Here is a 19,998-nt window from a genome sequence, read left to right as displayed (position 1 = left end):
GACGTGTACGATGCACACTGCACGGCTACTGACATAGCTGTCGATGAGATGCATCTAGAAATTATATAGAATTAATATACGCATATGCAAGCCATATAGTCGGTGATTGGCCTCGGAAGCGGTCGCATAGGCCATTCCTTCTGAGGATGACTCTGCAGCTGCCGGTCTTAAAACCGCTTCCTTCCGCTCCATCTTGACTTCCCCTCTTGTACACACATTCAATGTTAGGCGATATTAGCAATGTGACTGGTCGCACTCGTTCCATTTAATATTTACCCGCCTTTCGAGTCCGAGCCCGAGTGAACCGAGTCTCGTCAACTCCCGTTGTATTGACAAAAAATTGTTGTGTCTCTTACACAGCAGACCATGAGGTTCACGACGCCATGAACCCGCTTGCCCTCTTCTCTTCGATTCCAAACCTTCCATCCATTGAAACGAGGAAAGCGCTACTTCTTCTCGATTTTCAAAACGATTTCGTTCGTCCAAATGGCCGACTGCCCGTTCGGAAAACTCTCGACTTTATAGATCTGATTCCTGGTCTCGTCCAAAGTTTTCGTCGCACGGGAGAAATTGTGTGGGTACGGACTCAGTATGAGGGGCCTCGGCCCGTCATCGACGATTATGGGAGCGAAATAGTCATAACTTCGGCTGGTCCGTTGGATACAAAGAACCCGAGAAAAGGACGGCGTGGACGACAGGATAGTCGTGCTAATGTTGATGGAAACGTTGAGGTTGATCCCGAAGCCTTTCTTTCGGGCCCGGAGCCTGCTTGTCTTCCACAGACGGCTGGTGTACAGTTCCCGGCGCCTATTCTTGCAGCTATAGATCACGAGCATGATATCATCATTGAGAAATCAGACTACTCGGCGCTACAGTCCCCGGGTCTGGTCTTGTCACTGCGTTCCCGCTTCGTGACTGAGCTGTACATATGTGGAAGTCTATCAAATGTGTCCGTATACGCTACGGCGCTTGAAGCTGCACAGCAAGGGTTCACTATAACATTGATCGAGGATTGCATGGGCTACCGCAGTTTTGCCCGTCACGAAGAAGCCGTTCGACGCCTTGCAGATATTGTCGGCGCCAACGGTATCTCGGTGCAGGAACTACTTGAGGAGGAGGAATGGGAAGAGACACAAGAGATTGCTCATGCCACAAGCCCTGCTCCGGGATCTAACACGAACACTTTGGCTCAACAATCGAGTATGACTCCGCCATCCGGCATCGAGAATGTCTTGGATCATCTTGCTGTGCAAAACTCCCCTGTTACGAAGCGATCTTCAATCGCAGAACAGACTGGTTCCACCCCGTCCACAAACTCAACTGCCCATGTGAGTGGTATGATTGAGGCAGATGACGATCCGTATGATGATGACGACATAGTCTTACCTCCGATAAAATATACTCGAGCCTCGTCAACTCGTGTGACAAGAGAGCAAACTCCCCGTCCAAGCTCTACCAAATTGCGTCGTCACAAGTCAGGAAACTCTCCGTCTTCCTCTCGTCGGCCAGGGTCAGCCGCCTCAGACACAGTTTTTCTCGGGAGAGCTTCTACCTCTCCTGTGCTTACTACTACTAACAAAGTTCTGAATGCTGCTTCTCCCGGCTCCCCTGCTCCTGCCTTACCACCAGTGACAGAGGCAAGTTATGCGAAAAAGAAAAAGAAGATCGCAAAAGACGACCTAGGACCTGACGACACTATCGCCGAGGGCGATTCTCGGATAGTGTATAATCTTGACTTGCCCACGGACGCATTTGAAAAGATACAGGAGGAGGTCAATTGGCAAAAGATGTATCATCTGTCGGGTCAGGTTCCACGCCTTGTGGCTGTCCAGGGTGCCGTTAATACTGATAAATCTTTTCCCATTTACCGACACCCAGCCGATGAGTCTCCCATCCTCGAGCCATTCACCGAAACAGTAACCGCAGTGCGTATCTGCGCGGAAACAATTATTGGTCACCCTTTGAATCATGTGCTGATACAGATGTATCGTGATGGTCAAGATAACATTTCGGAGCACTCCGATAAAACCCTTGATATCGTCCGTGGTTCTTCCATTGTCAATGTCTCGCTAGGTGCTCAGCGAACAATGACTCTGCGGACGAAAAAGACTGCCCCTGCCGATGGAGGTGACGGTCGTCAGAAGCAACAGGTGCCTATGCCGCATGGCTCGATGTTCATACTTGGACCACAGTCAAACACGAGATGGCTTCATGGTATCCGTCCTGATAAGCGACAAGAATCGGAAAAGTCTTTTGAAGAAAAGGCTTACAATGGTGAACGTATCTCGTTGACATTCCGAAATATTGGAACCTTTATCAATCCAGAGCAAGGCACAATATGGGGCCAAGGAGCTGTATCCAAGCGGGCTGATGCAGCACGAAAGGTCATTCACGGAGATCCCGCCGAGGCAGAAAGACTTATTCGGGCATTCGGCTCCGAGAATCGAGAGACGGAGTTTGATTGGGATGCTGTGTACGGCCAAGGATTCGATGTGGTCAACTTTGTAGAACCGATGGTTGCCCGGTTAACCTTGAGTGGTGATCCAATTGCAGATATGCGGGTGAGGCTGTGTTTGACCGAGAACGGTATGCGATATGAAGTTGTTCATCCACCAAAGACGATGGATATGCAACCACTAGTATACACAAGCCCGGACGGGGAAACGATGATTACAGGCGACATCCAGATATTACTCTATCTTGCTTCCTTGGACCCAAACTCTTCCATTGCGAGGCCGGGTGTAGGCCTCGTCCGCGGAGGAAATCACTTGATCGAGATTACAAGATTAGAAACAGCCTGGCATGAGTATGTACTAAGCGGCAGCAAGGCGGAATTTTCTCAGCTGCCTTCTTGGAATGAACGATTACGCGAGACTGAAGTTACATCTGGCCAACATTACATCGCGGGACAAACACTAACCATCGATGACCTCGCTCTATGGCCGATTCTGCATCAGATTGAGAGCCGGAAGGAAATGATCACCGGTTCGGCGCGGTATCCGTATCTTTCGGCTTATTACCACCGAATAGAGAAGAGGGGCTGCGTTCGCGTGGTCATGGATGAAATAGGCCACGAACGAGGACGACCCGGCACCCGTTGATTTCTTCCTATCTTCTTTGTCGATGATTTCCCATTCTCCTCTCTTATCTGATTTAATAACCCGGTCAAAGACAAGTGTAAATCTAGAACGCTGGCCATTGTTGATGCATATACAATGTGCTAATGATGTGATGATATGACGATTTATGAATGACATCCTGTGATATATGTCTCTTGGGGCTTCATGCTAATAGAGCAGTACAACAATATGACTGACTCGCCTTTCATAAAGCGTTCGTTATTGCCTAGATACCATATACATGAAATTATATACCTTGCAGTACTCTAACTCACGCTAACGTGGCTGATATCTCCGGTTGGTCGAAGATAAACAATCTAGAACAAACAAAGTAACAAGAGTCAACATTGGAGACAGGGATCTGCTGCATGGTGTCGCATTTCGACATCCGATAGGGCCACAGGCCCCAGGAAAGTTTCAAGGACAATTGTTCATATTCTCATTTTGTTATTGGCTCGTCACATTTTATCAACTCATAGTTCAGACATCTTCCATCAAGAGTCACGATGGGTGGCTAACTAGGTTTCCTTTTCTGGCAAGTCACCTTCAAGCCAAAACCTATCCCTCCGAGTGTCCGTCTTGACATGAATATCACATTTGGGGCTATGTTCCAAAATTACCTTCTTCGCAGCTTCGGCTTTGGAAACATCTCGGGTAGCGAGGATCAGGCGGGTCAATCCATGTGCTGCCAACTCCCTAGCAGCCTCCAAGCCTAGACCGACATTAGCACCGGTAATGATGTCTGTCTTGTCCTCTGGAGCTGGACTACGAATCATCATTCGATAGTATCAAAAGCTTTGGCGAGTGCGCACAGACGCTTGACCGTTTAGATACTGTTAGCTTGTCGACCAGTGTCAAGCATCTGGAATATATCAAGTCAAAAACAGGTCACAAAGTTCATACCGACCTTGAAACCGAACAATTATCTAATTGATTAGTTCAATCATCTTGGTACCGCTGCTCTCCCCCTCTTCCTTCTCTTAACCCTCCGAGCGGCCGCCAAATCCACAGGAACGCTGAGTCGATTGACATTAGTCACATCAGAAGGCCTCCAATATCATCGAGGAACTAGACAAACCCAGCTCTTTTAAGATAGGAATCACGGATCGCTGCAACGTGAGCAAGCTCCTCAATTTACTCTGGTTACGTGAACTCAGCACCAAAGTCGAAAGCGATATCATTGTCAACGGCGTCAACCCAGGTCTTTGCGCTAGTGCGCTCTATCGATCACATGAGGGCCTTGCAGTTTTCTACAAGATCTTTGCCTGGTCTGCTGAACAGGGTGGATATTGTCTCGCAGGTGCAGCAATAGGGTATGAGAAAAACCAAGGTGCATATATCAGCGAACAAGTCATCAGGAAGTAGGGGCACCGTTGATATCAGCCAGATATGGAAGAGTCTAATATTATACAAATCATCTAATTTTGTCCTGTCAGGTGAAGGCCAAAAGGCACAGCAGAGTTTGTTACAGGAGACACTCTATGTACTTAGAGATGCACTCTCAGGAGTTGACTTGATGGAGGGTTTGGTGAAATAATTTCAGCAAATGCAGATCTTCTAGAAGCCCAGGCAATCGGGTGCGGAGTTCTTGTACACTCCATTTGATACATACTCGTTTCACCCCCTGATACACGATCACGCATGGCTTTCAGACTTACATCCAGGAGAATAGTTGTACAGAGGTCTTGTTCCTGGCTATAGCTTCTCAAACGTAGGAACTCGTTTCTCAAGCCCCGAAAGCACCGCGACAGAAACATCCTTTGCTTGCACAGCAGCACTATTCCATACACCTGTGTACCGTAGCCCTGTAGAAAACATATCATGTCAGCTCTTGACTAAAAGAAATATCATCATCTTCAAGGAAATGGGGGGTCTTACCATCCTTAACGGAATGATCCCTCGAATAATTCAATAACTCCTTCGTCCCCTGCACCGCAACAGGACTTTTTTGCGCCATCAACCCAGCTAACTCAACTGCCATTTCCACTGTCTCCTTCTTCGTCTCATACACACCACTCACAAAGCCAACCTTGAGAGCTTCATCAGCCCCAAACACCCTCGCCGTAAGCGCAACTTCTTTCACCCATCCATAATTCCCCACAGCTTTCGGTAAGCGTGTCAACGTCCCTATATCAGCCGCTAGACCGATATCGACCTCTTTTACAGAAAAGGAAGTGTTCTTTGCGCATAGACGGATGTCAGCTGCTACGCTCATGTCAATCGCTAATCCGTACGCGATTCCGTGCATGGCGACTATAACGGGTTTCTCGCATCGTTCGATACTAGTTATACAATCCTGGAATTCATCGATATGCCGTCGAAGTTGAGTCGCAACCCTGGCTGGATCTACAGGTTTTCCGTTCGCGGGAGCTGGGCTCAGTAGGCCCTGTGAAGCGGCTTTGACGTCTAATCCGGCCGTGAAGGCGCGATCACCAGCTCCCGAGAACACGATTGCCCGGACATCGGGCGAGTCTGATAATGCGTTGAAGACAGTTCGGAGTTCGAGCCACATGGCCTCAAAGAATGAGTTTAATTTGTCGGGACGGTTGGTTTCGACATGAGCGACATATTCGCGCGGGAATGTGACGTTGAAGTATTTGTACGATGGGAGTTTGGAGGCCATGTTGCTATTTCTGATTCAGATGAACCTTGAATCCAAATAGGTATATATCGCTGTTGTCTCGATGGGAGCTTTTATGTTGGATATCCCCAAACATCAATCGAAGGATAGTATATTAACTTAAGCGATTTATATAAGTCTGTACGAGGTATCTTCGAGGAGTCGAGATTTAAGATGCCGTTGCATGTAACATATGCATTACCTTTTAGACTCGTAGCTAGCCGGCTGCCGAGGTTGATGTTAGGCGTGTCGTTGTAGGTTGAATCACGGGTGATTAATTTGCGCGTCTACAGCAAGAATGTAGCAGTGCCTGGTGAAATGCTAGTATAAACTTCTGTAGACTTTTGATGAAGAATTGAGATGTTCTCTGCTTGGATATATTGAGGTTATTGTTGGAGGTGAATTATTTACATGTGAGACTCATCGATCGAGTGCATGGTGTTGTGGTAGAAGTTTGACCAATGAAAAGCCTCCATAGGCCCCACTTGACTTCAGATTTTTGCAACTTCAACCTGTCTCTATCTCACTTCATCAGCATCACACTCACAATCTCTGAGCAATTATGCCTCGTGCTGTGAAAGGTCTCTCACAAATTAAGCACGACTTTCATGAATTAAATTTACTGACATGACTAGGCGTCCTCGTCGAATGCGACCCGTCCGTCAAAGCCATCATCCTCAAATATGATGAAGAGAGACACGACTATATCGTGGAAGACTTGGACGATGACCGCCATCTAGTGATTAAAGAGAGTCAACTTCAGAACTTGAAGGAAAGACTGGGTCAGGTTAGTTTCTCCTCCTTTTGCGCATTGTCGAGATGGTGACTGATCTTTGTCGATATGATAGGAACTCGATCAAAAGGTCATGCAGCCCGAGGAGTCCGAGTCGGAGTGATTTGATTCGTCAGTAATATCGTCGTTTACTTTTCCAAACTTCGATCCATTTCGCCCCAGCGAATCGATTCTCGAAATACGCGATCGTGCTCGGAGTTGGAGGAATGAGCGACGCCCATGCTTGCGACATATATGCCAAGTTATGCTCTGGACAGCTCATCATGCCTTCTGGCCGTTCAATACCGCCAAACTCCCGTAGTGACAGTATTCCTGGCGTCATCATAACCCGCGACCTGTCACAGATCTTTGAGAACAATGGAATTGTCAAGAATCGATAGTGACTGGTGGAAACACGGTCTTTGCAAACTCACGCAATTAATTTGACTTCGCAGTTTCAGGATGAGAACTACGTGATGGGGCCAAAGACTGCCGTTTAAGGTTAATTGCATGGCGAGAGGGATGGTAGTGAAGTGATGTTTCTCATGTTGCATGGACTAGAACACTCTATGACGTCCTGTAATTAGTAGTGTTGTCATGACTTTACCAGAATATTCATGTGCTTTGCTACATCCATACTCTGTACAAGTGGTTGGTATCATGTTATATGACGTAAGCTTCGTCTAGAATGAGACTCCAATTCCTAGGTGATTGTTTTCTGACGCAAAGGAATTTGACAGTACCTTGAGCTCTTTTACCGTGCCAGTATGTATGATCTAGTGTAAATAAGATGTAGCTACAAGCTAGAGCTCTATAGCGACGTTTTCCTCTTTCGGCAAGCTCCCCCCGAACATTGAATTTGTGTAGTAGAGTGGCCCCCACTCAGCCGCCACCCGAGAGTTCTGGAAGTCTCCACTAACCTTATAAGCAAACTCCAGCTTTGTCTTGATGTGTCTGGAGTATTCTACAACCACCAAGTCATTTCATCATTCAACACCCATGGCAGATTCCAGAATACCGAACGATGGGTATATATACCCCCTTCGAGCTCCTGCTCAAGTTGTCCTTTCGTTCTTCAGGAATCATCAGAAACAAAGTGAATCAACAAGCGACCTCAACTCTACGACAACACTCTCAAACAAACAACCATCGAAATGGCTCTCTTCCCTCGCACCGGTGACTTTGCTCCTCTCTTCCGTCTCTTAGACGACTATGACCTTCACCGTTCCGGACGTGGCGGACAATCTCAATCATCCATCACCAGCTTCGCGCCGCGCTTCGACGTCCGCGAGTCCAAGGATGCCTACCACCTCGACGGAGAGCTCCCCGGTATCGCTCAAAAGGACATTGAAATCGAATTCTCCGACCCTCAGACCTTGACCATCAAGGGTCGCGCCGTCCGCGAATACCACTCTGGCAACCTCGACAACGAGGGTGAAAACGCCAACGCTCCCAAGCCCGCTTCTGTCGAGGATGCCAACGATAAGGACAACAAGGCTGTCCAGAAGAGCTCCGACAAGAAGGAAGTCTCCAAGAACAGGGACAACTACAAGTACTGGGTTAGCGAGCGCTCTGTCGGCGAATTCCACCGCTCATTCAACTTCCCAAGCCGCGTTGACCAGGATGGAGTTAAGGCTAACTTGAAGAACGGCATCCTCTCTATTGTCGTTCCCAAGGCTGCTCCTCCTTCCAGCCGCAAGATCAACATCGAGTAAATAAGATCCACTCAATGATTTGACGTTTACTCATTACGTCGATTGACTCGCCTATCACGGGTTAATAACGACTTCCGAGATGTTGCTTTACGATTGATGTTTTGCTTCACACTCATTATGATGTGCTTCTTCATTTTAACATATTCTTGCATTGGCGTGGTGCTTGGTTTGCATGAACTGTACAGCCTCTGTTGTACAATATACGATCCTGATGTCTAATAGTTGCTGATAGTGATTAATCAACACAATCCTTCAAATAATTACTTGTTCCTTATTGTAGAATATAGCGTTTAATCTAGGACTTAGCTGTGGTTTACTGTATGGTAGAACATGGTGAACGATTAAAACTAAGAATGCATTTCGCTTCCATTGAACGCCATACCCCCCCCTTTCGTGATTCTATATGCAAGATCTGTAGACGTATATGGTATAATACGGTTATAATACGGTTATGTACGCGCATCTGTATTTCGTTCAGTCTTCATGCTCATGTCCCTGAGCACTAACGTCCGTCTCATCAATTTCAATTGGCGGATTAGATCCAGTACCAGCCTGGACAAATGTCATCAACAAGGCCAACGCAGCGCCTGTCAAGAACATTGTTCTGAGCGCATCCTGGTATGCCGAAATGGCAGATTCTCTTTCATACCCCTTGAGCTGCCACACCAGAGCAGGACTGCCTAGGAGCCTCCTAATCAATTCCTGTCTGTCGTCAGGGATAACGCCGTCATCATAGCTGCTATCAGAGAACCCTTCTTCGAGACGGCTTTTCAATACCCGCGTGAAAATACCACCACCAATCGCAGACCCAAAGCTGCCCGCGGTAGATCGAAATGTTGATATGAGACTCGTGACGATATAATGTGATGATGGTGTGGTGAGGTGGAGTACATGCGATACTGTGTAGTTCAGAAATGCTCCACATGTAAATCCATTTGCGAAAATACTCATCGCATAGAGAATGACTGATGAGTTTGGAGTAGAAAGAATAGCGACAGACAAGCCGCTAAGCATGAAGAGGATTGAGATCACCAATGATGATCTTCAAAGATGTTAGTCAAGTCGAAGCTGCGAGACCTAGAGACATACATATAGTAGCTTGTAGCCTTTCGAATGTGTATCCAACCCACCAAGAGGCCACCCAGAGCAAAACCAGCATTCGTCGGAATCATAATGACTCCTCCTTCCGCAGGACTCCAACCGCGGACAGCAATGCCGTATACAGGAAGATAGAACAAAATGGCCCATCGCGCCATCATAATACCGGTTGACGATATGCCGGATAAAAGGACGCCGCGAGAACTGAGTACCGATATAGGAACGATAGGTTCGGCAGCGATCGCCGGCGTTGACTCGACTACTAGGAAGACGACAAATAGAGCTAGAGACATGGCAACGTATGCATAGGAGATGCGGGGACTAGAAAGTGAATAGAGCAACAGGACATTTGCTGCAGTCTATGATAACGGGTAAGTCAAGGTATCAGATAGCCTAGCTGACTGAAAACGAACCATTGTTAGAATTCCCAGGTAGTCAATTCGCGAAAGTTTATTTTTGAAAGATTCTGGCTTGGATTCCTGGTCCCGGCCAGTTGGTGGAATTGAAAAGTATAGAATTGGAGCGAGGATAAGACTTGTTGGAGATTGTATAACATATAACGAGCGCTGTATCATAGTGTTAGTCATGAACGGAAGCTGTCTCCAGAAGGTAGTGCATACCCATCCAAATTTCGGGGTTATGGCACCAGCTATGATTGCTCCAGCCGCAATACCCACTGTGACGGTGGTATATACACATCCTACGAGTAGTCCTCGCCGTTTCTTTGAAGACAGTTCCAGAACAATAATTGTTTGTGTTGAGTAGATCAGAGCACCTCCCAACCCAGCAACGACGCGTCCAACGATGAAAACAGGAAATGTCTTAGCAGCGGCAGTGATCAACAAACCGATCGACATGAGAAGGCTCGATAATGCTAATAGGGAGCGAAGGGGGAATATCTGCGACAGACGGCCCCCTACGGGCGTGAGACTGGCGAAGGAGATCTAATAACCACAAATTATTCAGCAAGATGTTGACCTGTTGACTCCTAATAAACTACAGATGTAAACAAACCATGAATGATGATGTCAGCCACGTCGTGTTGGAGAAAGCGTCTAGGTCTGCAGCTATGTCCGATTGCGTTGTGGAGATTGATGTAATATTGGTAGCTTCAGAATGTGAGCATCTCTGTGGCCCAACTCGGTCTCAGATGAAGCGCATACCTTGAATAAATAACAGACACATTATTGCGAGCGCAACCGCCACCGCACGCTTTCTTGAGATATGAGTGGGCGCAACGTCATCGTCACTTTCGTAGCCATTCTGTACAGCTGATGCTGTTATTTCTCCAATGCTGGTTTCCGCGAGCAATGGCGTCTCCTCGGACGCCCGAGCATGTCGAGACTCTTCATCATTGACCATGATGCGCGAGTTATTCCAGCTGATGGCAATTGCGCTCAATGGCAGTGCAGAATCAAGGATAAAAGCCGAAGATATTGAAGTTGCTGAGATACATGGTGGTTGTAGGACGAGCTAGTCTGATTAATAATTCGAGAGGAAGCTGGAAAGTGGATCGGGAAGGATCCTTATCAGTACTACGTTATCGTAAAGCACTAAGCTCATTATGGACTAATGCATCTCGTATATAGATCTAAGCGTCAAGGTATGTCTTTGAAAAATCTCTCGACTCCAGAGAGATCGCACAAACAAGGACACTATGAGAGAATCCAGTTATTTCCCAAAGCTTCCTCCGGAGCTCCGGATTTATATTTGGCGCTTTGCTCTCCCAGAAAGAGACGAGTTTCCATCGGTGAACGGGATGTACCCCTTAGGGATAGGAGAGGGTTTTGGCTGCCGTATCAATATCCTGATGTACTCATGGAAATATTAGCTTTCTGGGGTAACCTATTGAAAGCACAAGCTCATATATTGCTATTCTTCGTCAACGTCGAAGCTTGAAGTGTTGACCTAGCCTGGTTTCGTGATCATGGCTTCCAGAAATATAATTTAGCTTGGAATGTTCCTCGTGCAGCTATTCGCCCATTTAGTTCCTGGTGCGACGTGTTATATCTTGAGAAAAGCGCGTTGCGTGACTTTTATACAGAGCCGTTTGATCAATTAAACAAACTGAATGTGCATATCCGGACATATCTGTTTCTCATGCGCCTTGCTGTATCCGAGCAGTTGTTTCTCGAAAACACACGTGATCTGGTCAAAATCTTCGACAAATTCTCATGGTCTGAGAAACTTTACGTTATTGTCAGCGCGGCGGATGGCGAGCAGGACGATTCCTTACATGCTCACCGATGGTGGGAGATAATGGAGATTGACTGCACACTGCGAAGGCCTTTCGTCTGGAATAGCGTGGACAGGTTGCTTGAAGCGTGGCAAACTATTGACACAAATAACGATGATGAATTTTGGCCGTTAGAGATGGCTACTCGACACTTTCTACAGATATTTTGCCCTGAGCGTATGGAGGATTTTCGCATACAGACGGCTCTGGTTTTCAGAAGATGATCTACGTGCTGTCATGTATGAACAACCCCTCGGCTGTCGCCTAAGACTACAGGTATCTGGATTGAACGACAAATTTTACCATGTCTTGTTCGAGTCTGATGCAGTAGAACCTGGCCATAACGAACAGAAGGCCTCTCAGGACTAAGATCAATATACTCAGAAGTGAGTTCGATGTAGGGATGAAGGGCATCTATAAGACGTTAATCCATTTTAGTAGTAACAAATAGGATGTTCTTCAGTTCCATATCAAAGTAATCTAAGCTGAGGTCAGGGGAAGTAGGGAGCGGCCTCTCTCGTTATAGCCAGGTTATACTGTACTGGCGCTGCCATATTTGCTTACACTCGGAGTTTGTGCTAGTCAATGCCAGATTGGTCGTATCTCATTCGCATCCATAAATCAGACGAGAAAAGCAAGCAAACACAAACACAATCCATTTTGCCCATACATCAAATACTCGAGAACACCTGCACACTTGTCCTAAAGACATCGGTAGACGAATCAACCAACAAATTATCACCACAACTCGAACCAAGAGCCCCATTCCCAATCCACGCTGGCTCCCAATAAAACAATCCCAAGCCATTCTTCGTCTCGGCCACAACGTTCGCCACATCCTTCAGAAAAGTTGTCTGACCAGCAGCTGAGAATGGAATACTTTTTAGATCTGATGGGAAAGCGTATGCTGGGTTAGGACAAGCGTATGGCCAATTCGTCTCTGCAACCACCAAACCTTTACCCCATGTCGAAGCCATATCAGCTAAAGTAGACTTGAGCGATGACAACGTAGCCGAACTAGTGTAGAACGGATAGTAGCTTACACCCATCAAATCAAAGTCTGACGTGAGTAAGGGTCCTTCCGCTAAGACAGTTTTGTAGAAATATGATTGTTCGCTCCACGACCAGCCATTGTCTAGATGGATGAGTATCTTGGGCTTTGTTTGGAGATTTGAATCCTTGATTCCCCATGCGGCCGAGTGAAGTAGTCTAGCGATGTTGTAGTAGTTACTAGTTGAACCGAGCGGCCACAAGAGACCAGCCCTGATTTCATTACCGATGGAGACGATTTCGAGGGGAATAGACTTTTCGGCAAAACTGTTGCATACATCCATTGTATAATTGTATAATTGCCATGTCAGAGTGTCAATGTCGGTCGTAGACCATCCAGATGGAGTTGCCTGCCATGAGTAATCAATATATTAGTTCCTCTCCGAACGATTGGGGTTCTTCATACCTGATGACTGGGATCCGCCCACGTATCACTAAAATGCATATCCAGATAAATTTTCATCCCAGCATTCACCATCCTCTGGGCAAGTTTTACGTTATAATCCAATCCATAAACGCCATCGCTAGGATTTACCCATAATCGCTGCCGGACGGTATTCACACCATTACTAGCGAGAATATTTTCGAGTTTTGCACTGGCGCCATTCACATTCTTGTATGATATCCCTTTCCCTTCTTCCACAAGTAAAGAGGATATGTCGGCACCGCGGTATTGGAGGGCTGCTGAGGCGAGAGAAGCGAATGTTGGTAGGGATAAGAATAAACTGAATAGCTTCATTTTTAAGACTGACAACCGGATTACAGAATTTAATGAGACAGGACAACTTGCTGCGGCAGGTTTGACGGTCTGGCACACTGTCGTCCAAGTTTCCGAATATGGTATCAATTTCCTAAAGTAGTAATTTCCGGACACATTCAAAGACTCCTGTCAACCTTGAAACTTCCCAATGCAAAGAAGAATGCAACTTATATATTCTAGAGAATCTATTTTTGTACGGTTAATTAAAGCATTGAGGCTGCTAAATGACTTGGCGGAGTAGTTTCTTCGTCCACCTTAGGGAGGCCAGTATTGGTGGAAATTGATTTATACGAAACTCGATAAAACAAGTGAACCAATACTGTTATTCATTAATGCAGTGCGGGGGTTATACTACTTAGGTATATAGAAGATGGATATTATTCCCCATTCTAAATTGAGACATTTTCAATAGTTAATAGGTTTTATTACTGGTCAACATTTTGGACAAATCATGACAATGCGCATTGAATCATTCAAGATATTTCCACCAGTATTGCTCCGCAGACCGAGTGAATATTCTAATTATGATTAACTATAAGTAAGGAATATCGTCCCCACTCACCACATCTGTAACAACATCCGCACACACGCGACGTTGAAAACATCTTTGAACCTCTAGTTCAGTAATTCCTGGATCGGAATTTGAAATGCAGGATTAAACAATCGCATGACCAGTTTCCTTTGCGCGACGAGCAGTTCCCACACCGTCGACACCAAGTTCCTGGTCCTTTCCCAACCATGGCTTGAAGGATTCACCAAGTTTACCTTCTCCAAGAAAGTACGCAAACAGACCGAGAACAATCATGACGAAAGCGATCGGATACAAGAAGTGAACCGAGTAGTGGAAAACCTGAATACCAATAATCAAACCCCAGAAATTCATGGTCAACAGCGAAATGTTGAAGAAAGTCGCGGAAGAAATACGCAGCAATATGGGTGCGAGAGTGTAGAAAATGAAGAGAACAAGGGTATAACCGACAATATAGCCGGCGACTTGTCCGTCCCAGACGGCGCCGTTAAATTGACCACGATCAAAGATGGCGCATTGCACGCCGTTGATAAACATGCCCCAAAAACCCATTTGACCAATAACCTCGTACATGGGACGCTTGGAGACCATGTATTCTTCAAACAGGTTGCTGAAGGCGTAGATGGAACTAGCCAGTAGAGCAAATAGATCGCCTTTCAGCTGATTTGCAGCAGGGTAATTGGCGCCTCGAAGGTAATCGGAAGCAATCAAAAGACCCATCCCGCCACAAGCGACAAATACGCCAATGTACTGGGTGATGTGGTACCGAACGTGCAAGAAGATGAAGGAGATGATGACAATAACAATAATAGTCCAGAAACTGAACAGCTCGGCACTCAGCAGCGAGGTGTAACGGTATGCTAGAACCATGAAGTAGTTGCCCTCAACATCCAAGAACGAAAGGATGAAATATCTCCAGCAATCTGTGTAAAGAAGACGAAACCATTTCTTGAAGCCATAGTTGTAGATGGTAATGCTGGAATAAACCAGATTGAGGAGAACATAAACCCATAATGTCTGGAAAGCCGGGATACTGGTGCCTTTCATGGAGAGGAGGGACGAGAACGTGGATGAGCTAATATTGGCCAAAGCGATAATTTGTCTGATCAATGAACCATGGTCAGTCAATGTTTGCGCAGATATCCATATCACTACATACCCAAGTACAATGACAATCCAGAACTCGCGCGTCTTCATATACGTGAAGAGTCGCGCCATCCGTCCCTGCTTCTCCGGCTCCTGCTGGCGGTCGCTATTCTCTGTCGACTCCGCGACAGAGTGCACCTGGTTCTTCTCTTCCCCATAAAGAACCGTGGCCTCAGGCCGTGCATCGGTGACCGCGATCTTCTCGTTTCCGTAGGTATCGGCCATGATGACTGGCTGAATTGAGCGTGGATGTAATGCGATAAAAAACAGACTCCGATAACCAGCACAGAAGATAAATCTATATGTAGCAAACAATAAAAAGGGGGCTTTTCGCCAGCAAATGTGAGCGCAAAGCCCTGAAGTCGCTCACTGCTAAGTAGAAGAGGGGCGCAAAGAGAAGAAGAGAGAAAAGGAAGAAACAAGACAGAAGAAAATGCAGTTAAAGTAGGCGGCGGGGTTCAAGCTAAACTTTTTTTTTCTTTGCTCGAATCAGTTAAAGTCTGGACTCTGGACCATGAATTACGACTCAATTACCGATGAGAATTACAGCTAAAATTCGAGTGGATCCAAAAGCCTTCCATATGGAGGCTGTCATTGGATATAAGGAGCGGAAGTACGCTCTTAGATTTACATTATCCGTATTTACGATACACATTATACACATTTGGCTGTAAGAATAATGGCTATCAGACTCGGTGAGTTGAAAAAGGAATTTTCGATGATATTTATTCTTCATAGTCTGATCTCGGAAAATTCGCAGGGTCCTTCTGCATGGTCAGGGATCAGCATGGAGTATGGTACTAGCTTCCACGTGGGTATGCCAGCTTGTAAGACGGAGTACGCCGCTGTACACCCTAGTAATACCAGTGCTTTTAAGTAGTTATTTTGCTGGATCAATTGTTGGCATAAACAGTCTTTGTAGACTGCCTCTGAGCTTTATAAAACAATGAATATTCATATCAAAGGTATCTGACGAACCACTTGTGCATCCAAGCTATTCTTTATGTTACAGCCTTTGGTGACGTTTAGAAATGACGGCAAGTACAATTAGGACCTTCTACAGCATAAATAGATGAGTCTTCCACCAGGGATATCTTCGAGTCAGATTACCAGTTAATATGACCCGGTTAATCTAACTTCTCGATAACTTTTTTCTGTTCAGCAAAGAAGTCGCATCGAAGATGTACAGCGAACTTGACAATCCCCACTGTGGCGGAAGTTGATCTTGAGAGACCTTCTGCCAGGGCTCTTAACAAACCAACAAATCCATTGATAATATTCTCATCGGCATGAACAAGAGAAGGACCTCTGATCTTGTCACATCTCATGAGTATCCTCAGAGTCGTCCAACAAAATCATGTTGTATTTCCCGATCGGGTAGTTAGGGCTATTCATCTGGAAACCAACCAATCATATCCCACAGATGTACAATGCGATAAGATCGATTATGCCAGGACTTGTATGACTTCTTTGTTGATCCTCAAAATGCTTTATATTTCTCGTTCGGCCTTTTTTGAAGAGTTTGGGCTGGGATTGTAGCTGTTGCGGCCATGTTCCGATCTTCTCTTGATCGATCACCTCGATATCGTGGCATTCGCCTCAGACATACCGTAATGGGATTTTCAGTATCGTGTCTATATAGGAAAAGAGAAGAAAGGACACACCATTCTCTATTTGAAATCACCAATCCCCTAGAATCTCTACGTAGGGAAGCGACAAAACGATTTCAACAACCCAAAACCAAAGATGTCGCGATCTCTCAGTGACCTACCGGTCGACGTCATTCTGTACATGGCGAGTCACTTGCCAGATAGCAGTGTCGCATCCCTACTCCGGACCAACCAAACATTTGCTCATCTACTACTGCCTAGGCTCTACAAAAAAATCCTGAGAGCAGAGCATACGTTCAACGGCACCTGGTTCGCGCGTCGGGAAAATCCGAATCATTGGACAGCCCACGTTAACAAGTGGTCATCGGAGCTGCTTTTGAGCTATTTTCGTCAAGCAAGCATAGATATCCTGCAACGTGGTTTCTCAATATTCAACTTTCTGCACTTGGTTGCGAGAGAAGGCAACCCTCGGCTAGCAGAAATCCTCGTGAATAAAGGCCTTGAGCTTGACATGAAAGATTTTGCGAAAAGAACACCTCTACATATTGCTTTGATACATCATCAAGAAGATACGGCCATTGTGTTTCTGAATGCTGGGGCAGATGTGATGTTATTCAAGGGATATGCTCTTTTACTTGCGGCAGAGAATTGCTCTAGTACAATGGTCGAACGCATCCTTAAGAAGATGGATGCACTGCAACAACCTGTAACTACGTCTCCTACTATGGGATTTCCACAAATCACCTATGTTCAACATGTCAAAAATATTGCTCTCACTGCAGCCACAATACGCCAGGCACGAGGTGTAAAGAATGTTCTTATCCGCCATGGAGCTGATCCCCATTGGCAAACAGACTCGCCATTGTGCATAGGCATGTTTCGAACCTTTGTATTGACGGATTGAGATTAACGCTTTGTACGAGCTTCATATGTTAATGATGCTTCTGCGTCTGTTTCGCAGAAAATGAATAATAGAATGCATAGGTAGTTCTCTGAGATCTACGTCTAATACCAGCGGGTTTTGGCAGTCTTCGTTGTGCATTTTCTAAGATTATATAATTGTAACACAAAACTTATTGCTAATCAATCACTCTCCCCATCCATCTTACATATCCTGTAGATAAACCTAGGTAGAAGATGATAGCAACCACCTTGGAAGGTATGGATTACTCCTTCAAGAACTGACTCATCCATGCCACAAGCGCATTCTTCCCTCTAATCATCGCCAATCGTTCACCAGACTTCGTCTCATCACCACGTACAAGGCAACCATGCACAACGCCAGGGAAATGCTGATAATCAAACGGCACACCCAGCGTAGGCACAGTCTGGAAAGTATACAACTTCAATTCTGGGGAATACACAGGATCAATCTCTGGCGCCAAAACCTGAACCGGAACAGCAATTCCATCAATATCCTCCTTAGTCAATAACGATGGGTGTCCAACACTGATAACATCTACCAACTTCGTCGATTTCGCCCCTAGACGGAAAGAAGCCCAGCCGCCGTAACAATGACCTACAGCACCAAGTTTCTTATATTGCTGACGGAGGGCTTTGGCACATTCGAAAATTTCCGATTCACGCACTTGTCGACCATGTCGAGACATGAATCCGGCTAGGTCGACCTTGTCCCATTGCTCGTTGGCTATTAGTTCGGAGTCGATGACTTCGCCAGCGAAGAAATCGGGGAGGTAGACGGTTGCGCCCACCTCGCGAGCGATTTGATCGGCGAGTAAACGGTTGTTTTTGAAGGTCCAACCAAACATGTCTGCGATGAATAAGATGGCGATGTCAGATGCGGTGCTGTCGCCGGCGATGTAGATATCGGTGTTGGCGAGTTTGCCGGTTTGACCTGTGGGAGTACCGTCCCACTCGAAGCCTTGATAGCAGTTTAGATGCGACATTTTCTTTCTGGATACGCAAACCTCAACTGTCAAGGTATTATCCTGGTATATTTGAAGAAGTGAATTCGGAATTAACGTAGGTCTGGGGGGATTGCTATGGATGAATACTTCGGATTGAAGCTTATTGCTGTTTCCAAGTTATCTCCGTGTTGGTATGCCCGCATGTCTGTAGGAATCTACATCCATGATCAAACCAACTAATGATGTCACACCGCTAGCATTCGAAATTGAGGGGTTGCGCAGTGTACCAAGTGGATTAGGGCTAATATAACCGGACTCCGTATCGATATCTCCATACAGAGTAGCTTGCATATCGGAATTCATAATGGATGGTTACTAAATAGATTCACCAATGATACATGCCCAAAATTTGCACATCTTGGGCCATTCCATTCTTGCGTCTGTGAACACGAACAAATAATATAAATATCTTGGAAACCGAAGTACCCTGCACTCCCCGCATGGTGGCATGGTAAGGGGACGAAACATTATCCGACGTCGTCCGCCGGGTGATCTACAGACTTCAAAGGCGTACCTCTAGCTTTACATTAGTATATAGATAAAACCAACTTATTCCTCTTACTTGCGATTCAGGTAGAGCATTCGATCAGGACTTGTGGTATCTACGAACCCTAACCCTGAATATCCTTGAATATGTAGTATCATCATTTCAACACCAATCCTTTTTCTATCCTATTCAACCTTAAAAATCCTCCTCCTCATCGAAACATGCGGAGTACCGAAAATATCCAAAACCTTGACATCCTCAAACCCAGCTGCCCTATACAACGGTAACCCCGCCGGAGTAGCAACCAAGTAGCAACCCTTGCCGTGTTTAGCTGCTTCCTCGACACCCCAATCGAGTAACATCCTCCCAATTCCCCTTTTTTGATGATTGGGGTGAACACCTAGAGAATCGAGGGCTGCTCCTTCTAGTTAATGGAATTGATCCGAACCAAAACGGTGGAGCGAACACTTACTCCATACACCTTTCGTCCCTTCATCTCCAAATTGTTCCCTTACATCATCCTCAAGTATACGTCTCAACTCCATAAACGGAGCTCTATCCGACCCTTCCTGAGCCAAAGGCGGTAAAATTATTTCCCCATCATCATCATTCTTATCATCACCCCCTGCAACCGGCACCTCCCAAATTGAATACCCTACAATCTTCCCATCCGACGCATCATCAACAGCGACCATGATGCGAGTACTGTTCATCTGAAACTTGACTGATTTGCGCGCTATTCTTGCTTGGCGTACATCCTCTGAGTAGTGCAGGTCTCCCGGGAAGAGGTGTCGCGCAATAGCGTCTACACTTGGTGGGAAGGCGGCTGTTGAGACGTCGACGATGATAGACAGATCGGCTTCTGAGGCTGGGCGGAGATGGATGGCCATTTCGTTGATAATTTTCCGGGCTGGATTTTGAACTTACC

The 19,998-nt window shown here is 46.0% G+C and overlaps 11 protein-coding genes across 11 annotated transcripts; 4 read left to right on the top strand and 7 right to left on the bottom strand.

The window, feature by feature from the left end:
• Positions 1–27: 27 nt before the first annotated feature.
• Positions 28–3,101, top strand: TSTA_002560 (isochorismatase family protein family; the record flags this gene model as incomplete). Its single annotated transcript, XM_002487799.1, has 2 exons — positions 28–1,925; positions 1,983–3,101. Exons 1-2 carry the CDS (start codon positions 384–386, stop codon positions 3,099–3,101), a joined length of 2,661 nt encoding a protein of 886 aa, XP_002487844.1. The 5' UTR covers positions 28–383.
• A 536-nt stretch (positions 3,102–3,637) lies between these two features.
• TSTA_002550 (short-chain dehydrogenase, putative) lies at positions 3,638–3,895 on the bottom strand (the record flags this gene model as incomplete). The annotated part of the gene is made up of 2 exons (XM_002487798.1): positions 3,638–3,697; positions 3,740–3,895. 2 exons carry the CDS (start codon positions 3,893–3,895, stop codon positions 3,638–3,640), a joined length of 216 nt encoding a protein of 71 aa, XP_002487843.1.
• A 781-nt stretch (positions 3,896–4,676) lies between these two features.
• Positions 4,677–5,742, bottom strand: TSTA_002540 (enoyl-CoA hydratase/isomerase family protein; the record flags this gene model as incomplete). The annotated part of the gene is made up of 2 exons (XM_002487797.1): positions 4,677–4,924; positions 4,998–5,742. 2 exons carry the CDS (start codon positions 5,740–5,742, stop codon positions 4,815–4,817), a joined length of 855 nt encoding a protein of 284 aa, XP_002487842.1. The 3' UTR covers positions 4,677–4,814.
• Positions 5,743–6,269: 527 nt separating this feature from the next.
• Positions 6,270–7,167, top strand: TSTA_002530 (RNA polymerase II general transcription and DNA repair factor TFIIH component Tfb5, putative). Its single transcript, XM_002487796.1, has 2 exons — positions 6,270–6,320; positions 6,375–7,167. The coding sequence occupies exons 1-2, from the start codon at positions 6,302–6,304 to the stop codon at positions 6,563–6,565; spliced, it is 210 nt and encodes a 69-aa protein (XP_002487841.1). The 5' UTR covers positions 6,270–6,301; the 3' UTR covers positions 6,566–7,167.
• A 343-nt stretch (positions 7,168–7,510) lies between these two features.
• TSTA_002520 (heat shock protein Hsp30/Hsp42, putative) lies at positions 7,511–8,226 on the top strand (the record flags this gene model as incomplete). The annotated part of the gene is made up of 2 exons (XM_002487795.1): positions 7,511–7,570; positions 7,621–8,226. The coding sequence occupies 2 exons, from the start codon at positions 7,511–7,513 to the stop codon at positions 8,224–8,226; spliced, it is 666 nt and encodes a 221-aa protein (XP_002487840.1).
• A 386-nt stretch (positions 8,227–8,612) lies between these two features.
• Positions 8,613–10,686, bottom strand: TSTA_002510 (MFS multidrug transporter, putative; the record flags this gene model as incomplete). The annotated part of the gene is made up of 6 exons (XM_002487794.1): positions 8,613–9,268; positions 9,316–9,683; positions 9,738–9,890; positions 9,945–10,268; positions 10,339–10,433; positions 10,488–10,686. 6 exons carry the CDS (start codon positions 10,684–10,686, stop codon positions 8,701–8,703), a joined length of 1,707 nt encoding a protein of 568 aa, XP_002487839.1. The 3' UTR covers positions 8,613–8,700.
• A 1,460-nt stretch (positions 10,687–12,146) lies between these two features.
• Positions 12,147–13,486, bottom strand: TSTA_002500 (arabinogalactan endo-1,4-beta-galactosidase GalA). The gene is made up of 2 exons (XM_002487793.1): positions 13,017–13,486; positions 12,147–12,960 (listed from the first exon to the last, which is right to left on the bottom strand). Exons 1-2 carry the CDS (start codon positions 13,347–13,349, stop codon positions 12,232–12,234), a joined length of 1,062 nt encoding a protein of 353 aa, XP_002487838.1. The 5' UTR covers positions 13,350–13,486; the 3' UTR covers positions 12,147–12,231.
• Positions 13,487–13,812: 326 nt separating this feature from the next.
• On the bottom strand, positions 13,813–15,436 carry TSTA_002490 (uncharacterized protein). Its single transcript, XM_002487792.1, has 2 exons — positions 15,059–15,436; positions 13,813–15,001 (listed from the first exon to the last, which is right to left on the bottom strand). The coding sequence occupies exons 1-2, from the start codon at positions 15,268–15,270 to the stop codon at positions 14,026–14,028; spliced, it is 1,188 nt and encodes a 395-aa protein (XP_002487837.1). The 5' UTR covers positions 15,271–15,436; the 3' UTR covers positions 13,813–14,025.
• A 1,355-nt stretch (positions 15,437–16,791) lies between these two features.
• Positions 16,792–17,559, top strand: TSTA_002480 (uncharacterized protein; the record flags this gene model as incomplete). Its single annotated transcript, XM_002487791.1, has 2 exons — positions 16,792–16,832; positions 16,917–17,559. The coding sequence occupies 2 exons, from the start codon at positions 16,792–16,794 to the stop codon at positions 17,557–17,559; spliced, it is 684 nt and encodes a 227-aa protein (XP_002487836.1).
• Positions 17,560–17,821: 262 nt separating this feature from the next.
• Positions 17,822–18,886, bottom strand: TSTA_002470 (dienelactone hydrolase family protein; the record flags this gene model as incomplete). Its single annotated transcript, XM_002487790.1, has 2 exons — positions 17,822–18,537; positions 18,775–18,886. 2 exons carry the CDS (start codon positions 18,884–18,886, stop codon positions 17,822–17,824), a joined length of 828 nt encoding a protein of 275 aa, XP_002487835.1.
• Positions 18,887–19,167: 281 nt separating this feature from the next.
• TSTA_002460 (uncharacterized protein) lies at positions 19,168–19,978 on the bottom strand. Its single transcript, XM_002487789.1, has 2 exons — positions 19,543–19,978; positions 19,168–19,485 (listed from the first exon to the last, which is right to left on the bottom strand). The coding sequence occupies exons 1-2, from the start codon at positions 19,958–19,960 to the stop codon at positions 19,256–19,258; spliced, it is 648 nt and encodes a 215-aa protein (XP_002487834.1). The 5' UTR covers positions 19,961–19,978; the 3' UTR covers positions 19,168–19,255.
• Positions 19,979–19,998: the final 20 nt, after the last annotated feature.

Source organism: Talaromyces stipitatus, genomic scaffold, assembly GCF_000003125.1.
Source record: "Talaromyces stipitatus ATCC 10500 scf_1105507295517 genomic scaffold, whole genome shotgun sequence".
NCBI lineage: Eukaryota > Fungi > Ascomycota > Eurotiomycetes > Eurotiales > Trichocomaceae > Talaromyces > Talaromyces stipitatus.
The sequence above is the reverse complement of the archived record's forward strand: the minus strand, read 5'-3'. Positions and strand labels throughout refer to the sequence as shown.

Excerpts from the sequence above, each read along its gene's own strand:
- TSTA_002490 (XM_002487792.1), bottom strand. The coding sequence starts at position 15,270 with ATGGCCGATACCTACGGAAACGAGAAGATCGCGGTCACCGATGCACGG. Across the intron at positions 15,002-15,058 it reads TGGATTGTCATTGTACTTGG|ACAAATTATCGCTTTGGCCA; the intron begins GTATGTAGTGAT and ends TTCATTGATCAG.
- TSTA_002460 (XM_002487789.1), bottom strand. The coding sequence starts at position 19,960 with ATGGCCATCCATCTCCGCCCAGCCTCAGAAGCCGATCTGTCTATCATC. Across the intron at positions 19,486-19,542 it reads AGGGACGAAAGGTGTATGGA|CCCTCGATTCTCTAGGTGTT; the intron begins GTAAGTGTTCGC and ends TAGAAGGAGCAG.
- TSTA_002500 (XM_002487793.1), bottom strand. The coding sequence starts at position 13,349 with ATGAAGCTATTCAGTTTATTCTTATCCCTACCAACATTCGCTTCTCTC. Across the intron at positions 12,961-13,016 it reads GGGCGGATCCCAGTCATCAG|GCAACTCCATCTGGATGGTC; the intron begins GTATGAAGAACC and ends TACTCATGGCAG.